The sequence below is a fragment of the Bombina bombina genome, chromosome 3 (genome assembly GCF_027579735.1).
Source record: "Bombina bombina isolate aBomBom1 chromosome 3, aBomBom1.pri, whole genome shotgun sequence".
In the NCBI taxonomy this organism is placed as follows: Eukaryota; Metazoa; Chordata; class Amphibia; order Anura; family Bombinatoridae; genus Bombina; species Bombina bombina.
Genome location: NC_069501.1, coordinates 205,903,694 through 205,918,840, shown reverse-complemented (window position 1 = coordinate 205,918,840; position 15,147 = coordinate 205,903,694). Strand labels below are relative to the sequence as shown.

The 15,147-nt window shown below is 37.2% G+C and overlaps 1 protein-coding gene across 1 annotated transcript in view; it reads left to right on the top strand.

The window, feature by feature from the left end:
- Window positions 1-15,147, top strand: part of TRPV1 (transient receptor potential cation channel subfamily V member 1) — a 341,264-nt gene that overhangs the window by 247,061 nt on the left and 79,056 nt on the right. The window contains exons 9-10 of the mRNA XM_053706095.1: window positions 2,388-2,477; window positions 12,430-12,500. Coding sequence (XP_053562070.1) covers window positions 2,388-2,477; window positions 12,430-12,500 — 161 coding nt within the window. The remainder of the gene's footprint in view (window positions 1-2,387; window positions 2,478-12,429; window positions 12,501-15,147) is intronic.

Genomic DNA, 15,147 nt, shown 5'->3' with positions numbered 1-15,147 from the left:
TTGTACAATAACCTCCCATGCGGCGCTGTATCAGAAGCCTCTGCTAATTCCAGGCATATGACATAATCTGATTTACCTTTATCTGTGTTCTAGTTCCTTCTTTATAGAAACTGATAGAGATGTGCACAGGGGAAAATGTGTTCTGGCTGAAAAATTTGCTTCAGATTTTTCTGTATGTTTGGTTTGGACAAATTTTGTTCATGTGGGCATTTGTTTTGGCTGAATATTGGATTTGTTTCTATTATTTCCAATGGAATAGAACTAATTTTAACAAATATTTTACATTATAGAGGGCCTGATATTCAAAACCTCGCTGCTCATGTGAGATGATCTAAAAAGTTCCCTTAGTACGGCAAGGTCTTTAAAAAAAATTTAGAAACACAAATTGTATCTTGAGAAATATTTATGTAGCTATGTAGTGTTCTTTATGTGAAACAGAGACTCCTACATTACAATATGATGTCTAAAAAAATCCCAAAGATTTTGAGTGATTTCTCTTCATGAACTTTCCCTAGTGTAATACCTCCCTATGCTAGGTTAAGGCTTGATTCCACACGCCTGCATTGCTAAAATCCAACTGATCCTGACTGATTGTCCCTAACATCAATCATTAATAATACTATTGCAGTATTGGACAGGGGACGATGGACACATCATTACAAACAACTTATTAGCCAAATAATGTAGCTCCCCCCTTTCTGCCCCTCTTTTTGGGCAGCAAATTGAGCAACAAATTAACAAATTGTATTGGTCAAGCAATCATTTGTTCTTTTTCCTTTTCATTCAATAATGTATTTGCCTGTTCGTGTATCGGCATAAATGTGGCTAAATTCATATTTATCCAAAGCCAAATGCTTATCTATAGAAACTAACAAGATTTAACAAGACCTTGTAATCCCTTCTAGTAGCATCCTCACCACTTATGTTATACTAACTGATCTATAGCTTCCTATATGTGCTCTGGTTCTCTTTAAAAAAAAAAAAAAAACATTGACACTGAATCATTTTTAGTTTTATTGCAATGCCTGAGGAGAATGAATCTTTAAAAATGCTAAGTATAGTTTTGGGTATTACAGAATTAAAGAAAAAAATGCAATCACATAAAATAAATGTCTTAATAAATTTGTTAAATTAAAATATATTAAATTATTGAATAAGGAGTCGAAATGTGATTTTAGTTAAATCTTCCAATTACCTTTGTTTTAACCTCCAAAATAATTAGTGTAATCCTGTTAAGGTAATAACTCTCAAATGAACATTAGTAATACGTACTCATACACTTCTGAACTGAAAGTTTATTATATAGCTGAAAGATTTATTAAAACAATTTAAAAGAAAATAAAATTAACTAAGGCAAGATATGGTGTTAAGAGTACTGCATCTGAGAAAATCTAGTCTGTAGAACTTCCCCAGATTTAGGATGGAAAAGGATAGAAGATCTTGTCCTTGAATCTATTCCTGTATTCACTCAGACCAGCAAGTATATGGGGTTTGGAAGTTCTCGGCTGCAGATATCTCTCGCATCAGTTTTTATATTGTGTAAGAAAAATAATTAAATTAGTAACTCAGTACTCCCTTGACCTACATTAATCCTTCTTAGATTTTTGCTTTTTACATATTTTAAAACCTATTAGGTTGTTCATTTTCTGTTTTAGTCAAACTGCTCTTTTACATGGTTTACTAAATTTCTGATATACTTGGAAGGATGAATCAGTACAATGGTCCATGAAGGATTTAAATGCCCTGTTTTTTTTCTTTTTTAATTAAACCTCATTGTTTTGGCTTTGATTTCTACCTTTTACTTTTATCTCCACAAAGTATGAGGCGTGCTGTATATATGCAACAAAACTTACTCGTTCTCCATTATCATCTGTGCTGAGAATACATGATTGTTCTAATTAATGAATTTTAAAAAAATTCCCTTTAATCACTGAAAATTTTAATTGTTGGTTAAACTGGTGTAACATGGTCTTTGGAAACTGATTTAGTATGTTAGCATGATATGGTTACTATTAGCTAAATTTATTTGCATCACTTCTGGGAAAACACCATTCTTGTTACAATTAGATATTTCAGTACAATGATATTTTATCCTTGTTAATGTAAGCAAATAGGTTAAAATAAAGAAATAAATCTTGCAATACTTAAATGTGTTTTCTCATTGGTATAGGGTAGACAGTAAGTTTATTGTTTAAAACATTTGTAGCCAATTACTCTTTTTACGCTACAGTATTGTATGATAATATACAAGATCAGTTCTACACAGACATCTACGTTTCATAAGGTTACTGGGAGGAATAGCGAGTAACCTAGAATTAAACAGAAAATCTAGATAATAACAGATTATTCAGTCCAGCAGAACAACTCATTTTATATTTGTTTCTCAGCCTCCATTTCCAGTAAATCCTGATGATTACCTTCGTACAGCTGGAGAGTTAATCACTGTGATGGGAGGAATCTATTTCTTTTTTAGAGGGGTAAGTATAAGTATGCAAGGAAGGATACAATATTTATGTATTGATTTTTCATTACGTGAGCACCTGAGAATGTATTGGCTTTTGTATATTTGAGTAAACAAGAACCTTGGCATTAATTGCCTTTTGCTATAGGGCTGTAGGTCTCTAGACTTTGGACAAGATGCGCATAAGGTTGCTGAGGAAGCTTTGTTGTGAAGTCGAAGTCATGTTAGAAATTCATTGCGCATTACTTCACCTATATTTTCTACAGATTGTTTAGGGGCTGTTTTTGCCATTAGCATCTATAATTGCTTGAGGTGCCAGATACAAATCTCACACAATTACAATCTCAACAGATATGGAAACCCAGTTAATGTAAATGTTTGTGTAAAATATGTCAGTTTCTGTTTTGTTATAAAAATCATCTTGGTGGACACAACGGAAGGTGTCGCAGAGACCTTGCAGATTTTTAGTTTTCTGTGGGGCTTGATTAAGATTTTTCCACTACACTAACATTAAAGGGACACTAAACCCACATTTTTTTCTTTCATGATTCAGAAAGAGCATGCAACTTTAAGCAACTGTCTAATTTACTCCTATTATCATTTTTCTTCATTCTCTTGCTATCTTTATTTGAAAAAGCAGGAATGTAAACTTGGATCAGCACAAAAAATGTGTCGGCTCCTAAGCTTACATTCCTGCTTTTCAAATAAAAATACAAAGAGAACGTTGAAAAATTGATCATAGGAGTGAATTAGAAAGTTGCTTAAAATTGCTGCTCTATCTAAATCATGAAATGGAAAAACAAATTAATACAACACACAAAGAAAGTCCAGCACTCACTTACATGCTCACAGCTAAGATTTAAAAGCAAAAATGAAAAGGTTATTTACCACATCTGTATTAATTTGTTTTGTAATTTTCCCTATGGTTCTTGCACCCAGACCTCTCTGGGGTTAACTCACCCAGGGCTGAGCATGTTACAGGGTCATGGGATGTGTACCCGGTCCGGTATGAGAGTGTAGTCCCCTTCCGTGTTTTGTATATGTCTGGGGTGATTACATAAGCCTGTGCACCCTTCCCTTGTTCCCAGTTTGTTTGGATTTGAGAGCTTGCATTGTGTGGCTGTTTTAGGGTCCCAGGTATTGGAAAGGACCTTGACGTGGTACCTGGGCTTGTCCCATTTGGCCAGATGCGGTAACTAACCTTTCCATTTTTGCTTTTAAATTTTAGCTGTGAGCTTGTAAGTGAGTGCTGGACTTCATTTATGTGTTGTATTAATTTGTTTTGTAATTTTCCCTATAGTTCTTGCATTCAGACCTGTCTGGGGTTAACTGCCTGTGACTCTGGGGACAGCGCAGCTTCCTGTGAGTGCCTGTGAGCACCCAGGGCTGAGCATGTTACAGGGTCTTGGGATGTGTACCCGGTCCGGTATGAGAGTGCAGTCCCCTTACATGTTTTGTATATGTCTGGGGTGATTCCATAAGCCTGTGCACCCTTCCCTTGTTCCTAGTTTGATTGGATTTGAGAGCTTGCATTGTGTGGCTGTTTTAGGGTCCCAGGTATTGGAAAGGACCTTGACGTGGTACCTGGGCTTGTCCAATTTGGCCAGATGCGGTAAATAACCTTTCCATTTTTGCTTTTAAATCTTAGCTGTGAGCATGTAAGTGAGTGCTGGACTTTCTTTGTGTGTTGTATTAATTTGTTTTGTAATTTTCCCTATGGTTCTTGCACCCAGACCTGTCTGGGGTTAACTGCCTGTGACTCTGGGGACAGCGCAGCTTCCTCTGAGTGCCCGTGAGCACCCAGGGCTGAGCATGTTACAGGGTCTTGGGATGTGTACCCGGTCCGGTATGAGAGTGCAGTCCCCTTACGTGTTTTGTATATGTCTGGGGTGATTACATAAGCCTGTGCACCCTTCCCTTGTTCCAGGTTTGTTTGGATTTGGGAACTTGCATTGCGTGGCTGTTTTAGGGTCCCAGGTATTGAAAAGGACCTTGACGTGGTACCTGGGCTTGTCCCATTTGGCCAGATGCGGTAACTAACCTTTCCATTTTTGCTTTTAAATCTTAGCTGTGAGCATGTAAGTGAGTCCTGGACTTTCTTTGTGTGTTGTATTAATTTGTTTTATAATTTTCCCTATGGTTCTTGCACCCAGACCTGTTTGGGGTTAACTGCCTGTGACTCTGGGGACAGCACAGCTTCCTGTGAGTGCCCGTGAGCACCCAGGGCTGAGCATGTTACAGGTTCATGGGATGTGTACCCGGTCCGGTATGAGAGTGCAGTCCCCTTCCGTGTTTTGTATATATATTTATATATATACAGTATATAGGCTGATCCACCTTTCCCGTCGCTCTGTATCTGCTACACCTCTCTGCGAGTCCCTTCATTGGCTCCCCATTCACAGCAGAATTAAATTCAAAATTCTCACCCTTACATACAAAGCTCCCCTCTACCTATCCTCTCTAATACACAAGTATACTCCAGCCCGCCCACTAAGATCCAACAATGACCTGCTCCTTGCATCCACGACTATCACCTCCTCTCATGCTAGACTGCAGGACTTCTGTCGTGCACCACCTACCCTCTGGAACACTCTCCCTCATGCTGTCAGGCTTTGCCCTAATCTTTCTTCCTTTAAATGTTCCCTGAAGACTTTTCTGTTCAGAGAAGCCTACCACCCAACTAAATAAATTTATTTAACTTACCTAACATTTCCCTCCTCTAACTCTGCATTAACATCTTTCTCAATCTTGCAGTCCTCACCTTCTGTTTCTCAACCTCCTACCCTTCTAGATTGTAAGTTCCCACGGGAATAGGGCACTCAATCCCTCCTGTATGTGTTTGTAAATTACAAGTCTTGTACTGTTTTATTTATATGAATTGTATCCATGGACAGCGCTGCGGAATATGTTGGTGCTTCATAAATAAAGTATAATAATAATAATTTATATATATATATATATATATATATATATATATATATATATATATATATACATACACAGTATATAGTAGTCAACATTGTTCTGTGCAGTAAGCCAGCAGCCAGTTTAAAACATGGGGCTTCATTTATTATCTGGTGGACAGACAAAGTTCCCAACTAGGGAACTTGTCCACTCATCTTCACTATTTCCTACATGCAGTTATCATTACGCAAGGATTTCCAAGTGCAGCGGCTTCCCCTGCCCTCATGCGTCTTGTCATTCACTTAGAATTAAGGAGATTGGGGGGATTTTTGTCTTTACTTGGGGTAAGCAGGCTCACATGCGCAAAAAACAAATTTCTTTAGATAAAATATTGTTGTTTATTGGGCTCAACGCGTTTCCACGGATTTACCGTCTTTTTCAAGAGCTGTTAAAATTTAGTATGGCTTACAAAAAGTCATATGCAATACTGCATCGAAGGCGGCTTTAAATATACAATTATGAACGGTATCTGATACTGCATTGGTTAAGGTCAGATTTACACACGATTATAAAAAGGAGATATACAATTACAATCCTAGAACTTAATACACTTTTTTTTAAAAAAACTTTTATTTATATCCAACAATGTATACAATTGTATAAGTTATGTGTCTTTGCGCCACGCAGGGCAGAATATTATATAGCATGCTTAGGGACAAATAACAGACGCAATTAGATCCATATCCACATGATGTAAATCATGCTGGTTCCGTATCACTTGTAGAAAATTTGTATTTGTACACATCGCTGGGGTTTTAACATTTTAAACATAATAAACTAAACAATCATAAACTAAAACAAACTACAGCTAGCACTTTCTTCTATCCACCTACTTAGTCGTTAGGGTATCTTACAAATATTACACAAGACGCCTGTGTGCTATCCCCTAAATTTCAGAAAAATTCCTAAGAAGGATTGCAAACCTCCTAACTAAATATATTGCAGAAATATTAGCTAAAGACTAGTTCTTGGAGGATGCATCAGTGTTACACCTTATTGTCTCCTCACCATGATGTGGAAGGCTAGTATGCCCTTATTCAATATCAAGATGGCCTCTCTAGATTAGTTTGATATAGAGAGTTATAATATAGACAATACCCACACTATTGTACAGTATTGGTTTATTAGCTCTTATTTGGCCTATAAGGTATGAAAGCATTTCCAGACCGGACACAGTATGAGCGTTTGTCAATTAGAGTGGGTATTAGTGAACATGTTTTGAAAGGATGAAGTGTGTCATGTAGGGGCACTGTGCAAATATATGTATCCCAGATTATAGTGTGGGGGATTTAGCTATAGGTTTGGGGATATTGCAATGAGAGTTGTTTTGTTTTGTTTTTTTTCTTTCCTTTTCTTTTTTTTTCCCTCTAGTTATGTACATTGTGGTGAGTCAGGGGAAGATATGCTACTATTACTAATTAAATTATGGGAATGTAATTGAAATGGAATATCAGTGCCATATCAATCTTATAGCAATAGTGTTATTCTAGGGTCTAGTATCGTGCATTTAGAAGGCCTCTGCAAAGTAGGAGATGGTAGTGAGTTTGAGTGGGATGGCCGGGGTGTAGCTTGCGTGTTATGCCTTTGGTGATGCAAAGATTACCTCTTCTGAGGTAGATTTGGAGGCATAGTGAGTAGGCCAACATCTTCTTTTGTAAAAGGTGGCATAGAACATGATATGTCTAAATACTGCCTATTTTAGATGCTTAAAAATATTTTGCTTCATGAGATTAAGTGCTAGTAAAGTAAAAAAAAAATATATATATATACATAAACACATAAACTAAGGGCTATAACTAGAAATATAGCTTCAATATTAAACATTGCAAATTTTTCAAAGTAAATCTAGGAGCAAACAAACATTAGGCTAGCATAACAAGGTTGTTGCTACTGAACCATTTAGCACTTTGTGCAAGTAAATCTGTGTCCCTTTTACATAGACTTAATTAAACTCTGCTTATATTAAAACAAATGCAGCATGATAATTAATAACAAAATTATGTCTGGTTGCACTAAGAAAGGTAGCCATATATGTCCCTGAACAGTGCAACCCGAGCTGTGTTCATAAATCTGCCTCTCAGCTGAATCTTGTATCAATGTGAGGCTTTAGCGCATTCCTCCTTAAAGCCATCTATCAAAGAGTCCCCGTTGTCAAGTAAATATAGATATATAGAGGCTAGCGTCCTCTGGAAGCTTTAATTTCAAAAGAGAGAAAAAAACACAGCTGCAAAAAAAATTGTATTACTTGAACAGAGATATGTATTCTTGAGCTAGCTTATGTCATGTTCGTGAATACATTCATCCCACACCAGACTTCTGTTTGACCACGTCTGCTTTGGTCTGGGTGGCGAGATTGGTAGGGTAGAGTCCGGTTGTGTTGCCAAGATTAAGTGGTACACCAATGGTGCAGGTACAAAGTTGGAGAAATCCGGCACTATAGTTGCGCCTCATGTCTTTCCGGCATTTTGAATTATCTTGAGGTACCGTCAGCCTCCATAGGGCTGATTTGAGAATATTCCACCTTGCGGGAGGGTTGCATCTCCAAATCTCTTGTCATGATGGTAGTTTAGCTGCCCGTGTTAGACATAGTACTTTCTTTGACAGCTCCACGCTGGGATCCGAACAGTACGGCACTAGTGAGGCCTTATCTGTGTCCTGCCGTGACAGTGAGTTCTCTGGAGGTGCTGCCAGATTGATAGGAAGGACTCCTAAGTGATTTGTTGTACGCAGCGCTTGCGTTTCTAGGAGAAGTTCCCCCATGGCTGCTGTTAGGGAATTGAACAGTGGTGTGAGCACTTCAGTAAGGGAAGATATAATGTGCTCCATCTTGTTTAGTTGAGCGCACAGTTCTGCTGAGAAGCCCAGTGGCTTGATTGGAGTTAAACAACTTCTCGGGAGCCAAGAGTTGGAAATTCTTGATCCTGAAGGTTTCCCGGGCACACCTATTGCCAAGGGAGGACTGGATGGCTTAAGATTCGGCCACAATTTATCGTGCCGTTAGCAATCTGATACAGAGCAGTGAGATTCAGTGGCCATCTTGGTGAGCCGCCCACTGGAAGTTCAGAACTTAATACATATTTAACAAAAAATCAAATATCAAATACATATATATATATATATATATATATATATATATATATATATATATATATATATCTGAATTAAAACCTACCTAAAAAGCAATTGTTAATCAACTAACCAATAAAAACACATTATTTTAAAAAGGCAGTATCAACCAATCCTGAACCGTTCTGTTTTTCAGTTCCCTTTCGAGTTGTCCTGTGTGTAGCAGTTCACAAACAGGTCCATTTCTATGTATCATGATCACATGTTATTGTTCATCCAATAGATAAAAAGGATAGTTGTCAAATTCATTTGGAATACATTAAAATGGGACTCATTTGAATGTATTCCAAATGAATTTGACAACTATCTAAGTTCTAGAATTGTAATTGTATATCTCCTTTTTATAATTGCGTGTAAATCTGACCTTAACCAATGAGGTATCAGCTACCGTTCATGATTGTATATTTAAAGCCGCCTGCAATGCGGTATTGCATATGACTTTTTGCCATACTAAATTTTAACAGCTCTTGAAAAAGACGGTAAATCCGTTGAAACGCGTTGAGCCAAATAAACAATGATATTTTAGCTAAAGAAATTTGTTTTTTTCTTTCCTGACCGTTTTGTGGAGCCACCTGTGGACCCGTTAGTCTGATATTATTCTATACAGACACAACTCTTTTGGGAGAATCATGAAGCACAGAGAGGAATCTTTGGAAGACCCCTAAGAACCAGTGCCTCTACTTACAATACATATCAATTATACAGCCTTTGAGAGAGACTGTTGGAAGGCAGCGGTTCTGACCAGAGGGGAGTACCCATTCGTATTGTATACATCTCTTTTTTATCACATGAGCAAGCCTGCACTGCAAGGACTTCAAGCTGCTTCTACTGCTTTGTAAATGGAGCCCACTAAATGAAAGCAAAGCACTAAATTAAATGTTACTAGCTAATTTATTTCTCTCTGTCTTTGAAAACGGTCATTGAGACTAAACTAATAAGTATCCTACCATAATATTATGGTGAAAATGTTTGCTGTCTTTACATTTCCATCTCGGGTACAAGCTATGGTACCACAATGCGGTCCATTGCACTGCAGGTAAGCAATAGATAAAAAGTATAAGTGGCTCTCAAGGCTATCAAAACTTGAAAAATTAAACATTTATTGCAAATTTTATTAGAAACATTAAAATTAACAAGAAAATTATTTTTATTATTTATTATTTTTTCCTTTAAGGGACCAAGCTTTCTTGGTTTGTGTAACAGATCTTGAAGTGATTGCTCCAGTTCCAACTTCAGAAATAAAACAGGAGTTTTATTCAAATTTCTTTACAGTACCAAATTTATTTACAGTTCTTTACAGTACTTTTTGGCTTCTGAAAAATCTTAAAATATTGAACAAATTCTCTGAACGTTCCTACTTTCAAGATGTAGAGAGTTTGCACTTTACTTCCTTTGGTGCTGGAAGGTCAGTTTATGTCTACCTTAGACTTAAAAGATGCTTATATCCCTATTCACAGGGATTGTGTCAAGTTCCTGATATTTGCTTTTCTAGACCAGAATATCCAGCTTGTGGCCCTTCCTTTCGGTCTAGATGCAGCTCCCAGAGTGTTTATAATATGCTGGGAGCTCTGTTGTCTGTAGAATGAGCTTAAGGAATTTCTGTAGTTCCTTACTTACAGATGGTACTTCAGTTGCTCCAGAATCCTGGTTGGAAAATAAGTGTTCTACAGAGTTCCTTAACTCCTCAGACCCGTGTGTCTTTTTTGGGGTTCATTATTGATTCAATGACTACGCATTTGTCTCTGACAGATCAGCGCAGACTGAAGCTGCTACAGGCCTTTGCCCCTCTACAGCTGAACACTCTTCCTTCCATTGCTTAGTGCATTGCAGTGGGTCTCATGGTGGCTGCCTCAGATGCAGTTCCCTTTGCCAAATTACATTTTATGGCCCTCCAATTGCAGATGTTGGCCTGGCCTCAGACACAATTCCAATCAGACAATGTCACAGCAGTGGTTTATGTAAATCACTAGGTAGCACTAGCAACTCACAGTTCCTTATAGAAGAAGGAAGTGCCCCGCATCATCAGAGTTAGAGCTTATTGTGTGTGCAGATGAGTCAGAGGCAGATATTTGTGTTGGGGAGATCATGGAATCACTTTATTGTAGTGGGGTTAGCACAATGCATACAATAGTTTTCTTTTTTATTGTATAACTTGGGTTTTGGCTACCTAATATGTGTTAGGCTTCTGCACATAACAACAAGAAAAATATTGGGAGGAGCATGGTTTTTAAGTATAAAGCTTAAGATTTATTCAACATGAGATTAAAATACACAGACCATACAATCAACTAGCATCCAGTATACTTGGACTCACAATTAACATCATAACATATCCCACTTAAACTGGTTGCAGTGCAGCAGTCCTCACATAAGTTATATATCCATAATGTTTAAACCTGCTAAGCACACTGCGGTGACAACAGTCAGTGCTTAATTTACTGACAGTAATTAATAAGTTTGAATTTAGACCTAGTGGGACATGTGTCCTTAATCTAAATATCCAATACATTTTTTGCTGACTTGATAGCTTGAATCTATCACCTTCTCTCCTTCATAGAATATCTTTTCAATTTTTTTAAAGTTTTATCATCTGTGTTAGGTTGGTACACAAAGTGTTGTACTAGAGACGTAGTTGAGATACCTATATTCATAGATGATAAATGTTTGTAGATTCTTGAATGAAGTTCGCTGGTAGTGAAACCCACATATTGAAAACTGCAAGATGTACAATGTAGTAAATAAACTACATAAGTGGACCTACTATTCAAGCAAGCATTAACATTAAGCCTTTATCCTATTGCTGCCAAAGTGAATGTTGGAGTTATCTAGTAATCTAACAAGTAATAAATATAAATAACAATGTAACACCATGTGACCATCCCGTGGATGCCCATGCTTGCACTACTCTTTACCAAAATTACTCAATGCTTTTTGCAAACAGATACGTTTCTACATCATTAAATCAAGCAGTTCTCCGTCTTATCCTAAAAAAAAGGCTTTACTATATTCAGACTGCTTTGAGAATTACAGGCCCATCTTAAACCTTCCTTTTTTAGGGAAAATCATTGAGAAAGTTGCTGCAACTCAACTAGAAGCATGGCTATCAATAAACAAAATGTATTATGCATTCCAGTCAGGTTTCAGGACAAGGCATAGTACTGAAATGGCACTGGTATAGACACTAACGGCTAGATTACAAGTAGAGCTGTAACTACTTGCACGCTAACTCTGCTCAACTTCTGCACTTTACGCATGTCGGGTAAGATGTGTACTACAAGTTGAAAGTTAAAAAAAATTATTGCGCGCTAAGAGCAGAAGTTAAGATATCGTCACCGCATTAACGTACTCCCCCATAGACTTCAATGGAGAGAGAAAAGTGAAAAAAAAAACTAACAGCCCAAATTGCCTACTCAATTAACCCCTAACCTGTCACATAACCCACCGCAAAGTCCCCACTGGTAACTAGCCATAGAAAAACCTATTATGCTATTGTTTGTTCCCAGGTTGAGCGTTTCTCAGTTTTTATTCAGAACCTATAGATTGTCATCAGGGGTATTCTCCTCTGCACCTGTCCCTTTGGCATGTGGAGTCCAACCAGGCACCATCTTATCTCCCATGTTATTTGCGGTGTATATGTTGCCAATTGGAGATATCATAATGCAACTTGGCCTAAGCTACCATTGTTATGCGGACAGCACACAAATATACACCTATTTGAAAATCATTACCATTTTGTATATTTGTTGTATAGTTAGCCAGCCAACAAGAGGGAAGGTTCCCAAATTATATACAATACATGACAACATTAAAACTTATTAATTACGTGAGCTTTATCTTTAATTATGACTAAACTAAAATGTAACCTTTTCTCATTCTAGGTTCAATATTTCATGCAGCGAAAGCCATCACTAAAGACGTTGCTAATTGACAGTTACAGCGAGGTTCTCTTGTAAGTAATGGGCATAATCTTATTTTTCTTAATATATTTTATAATTATGAATATCAGTTAATAAAAAATTCTGAAACCACAAACACTGGAAACCGTTTTATGCAATGTTTCTTTAGCACAATCCCAAAAAGTGAGTCATCTGAAATATGCAAAGGTGTTCCTTGCATGCATATTAGCTACAAGTAAAAGGAAAAAAGCATAATTAAAGGGATAGGAAAGTCAAAATTAAACATGCATGATTCGGTTATAACATGTTATTTTAAGACACTTTTAAATTTGCTTCTATTATGAAATTTACTTTTGGCTAGATTACGAGTTTTGCATTATGGGTGAAAATGCAGCATTATGGCTTCTTTTCACTACCGCTGGTATTACGAGTCTTGTAGGTATTTCTGTACCGCACACTTTTTTGGCTGTTAGGCAACGTAACTACTGCAGCTTTCAAAAAGTCCTTTTTGAATGGGACTTCCATAGCGCTGGTATTACGAGTTTGCGTTTCCGGCCAAAAAGTGAGCGGTACAGCCTATAACTACAAGACCGTACCGCCACCTGAAAGTCAGTAGTTATGAGTTTTACGCTACAAATCTGTAACATAAAACTCATAACTAAAGTGCTACAAAGTACACTAACACCCATCAACTACCTATTAACCCCTAAACCGAGGCCCTCCCGCATCGCAAATAATAAAATAAATGTATTAACCCCTAATCTGCCGCTCCAGACATCACTGCCACTATAATAAACATCTTAACCCCTAAACCGCCGTACCCCCGCATCGCAAACACTAGTTAAATATTATTAACCCCTAATCTGCTGTCCCTAACATTGCCGTAACCTACATTACTGTTATTAACCCCTAATCTGCTGCCCCCAAAATCGTCGCCTTTATGCTAAAGTCATTAACCCCTAAACCTAACCCTAAGTCTAACCCTAACACCCACTAACTTGAATGTAATTAAAATAAATCTAAATAAAACCTACTATTAATAACTAAATAATTCCTATTTAAAACTAAATACTTACCTGTAAAATAAACCCTAAGCTAGCTACAATATAACTAATAGTTACATTGTAGCTATCTTAGGTTTTATTTTTATTTCACAGGCAAGTTTGTATTTATTTTAACTAGGTAGAATAGTTAGTAAATAGTTATTAACTATTTAATAACTACCTAGTTAAAATAAATACAAATTTACCTGTAAAATAAAACCTAACTTGTCTTGCACTAACACCTAACCTTACACTACAATTAAATCAATTACATTAAAGGGACACTGAACCCAAAAAAATTATTTTGTGATTCAGATAGAGCAGGAAATTTTAAGCAACTTTCTAATTTACTCCTATTAGCAAATGTTCTTCATTCTCTTGGTATCCTTATTTGAAAAGCAAGAATGTAAGATTAGATGCCGGCCCATTTTGGTGAACAACCTGGGTTGTTCTTGCTGATTGGTGGATAAATTCATCCACCAATAAACAAGTGCTGTCCAAGGTTCTGGACTTTCTTTTTCAAATAAAGATAGCAAGAGAACGAAAAAAAATTGATAATAGGAGTAAATTAGAAAGTTGCTTAAAATTTCAAGGTTTATCTGAATCACAAAAGAAAAAAATTGGGTTCAGTGTCCTTTTAATTAAATACAATTAACTAAATTACAAAAAAAACCCACTAAATTACACAAAATAAAAAAGAAATTATCAAATATTTTAACTAATTACACCTAATCTAATAGCCCTATCAAAATAAAAAGCCCCCCCCCAAATAAAAAAAAAAAACCACTAGCCTAAACTAAACTACCAATAGCCCTTAAAAGGGCCTTTTGCTGGGCATTGCCCCAAAGAAATCATCTCTTTTACCTGTAAAAAAAAATACAAATAACCCCCCAACAGTAAAACCCAAGACCCACACAACCAAACCCCCCAAATAAAACCCTATCTAAAAACCTAAGCTCCACATTGCCCTGAAAAGGGCATTTGGTTGGGCATTGCCCTTAAAAGGGCATTTATCTCTTCTTCCTTGCCCAAACCCTAATCTAAAAATAAAACCAACCCAATAAAACCTTAAAAAAACCTAACACTAAACCCCGAAGATCCACTTACAGTTTTTGAAGACCGGACATCCATCCTCAACGAAGCGGCAGAAGTCTTTATCCAAGCGGCAAGAAGTCTTCAATGAAGCCGGGAGAAGTCTTCATCCAAGCGAGCCGTAGTCTTTATCCAAGCCGGCAGTCTTCATCCAGATGGCATCTTCTATCTTCATCCATCCGGCACGGAGCGGCTTCATCTTCAAGAGATCCGGCGCGGAGCATCCTCTTCTTCCGACGGCTCTTCACGAATGAAGGTTCCTTTAAGTGACGTCATCCAAGATGGCGTCCCTTGAATTCCGATTGGCTGATAGAATTCTATCAGCCAATCGGAATTAAAGGTGAAAAAATCCTATTGGCTGATGCAATCAGCCAATAGGATTGAGCTTCAATCCTATTGGCTGATCCAATCAGCCAATAGGATTGAGCTTGCATTCTATTGGCTGTTCCAATCAGCCAATAGAATGCAAGCTAAATCCTATTGGCTGATTGGGTCAGCCAATAGGATTGAAGCTCAATCCTATTGGCTGATTGCATCAGCCAATAGGATTTTTTCACCTTTAATT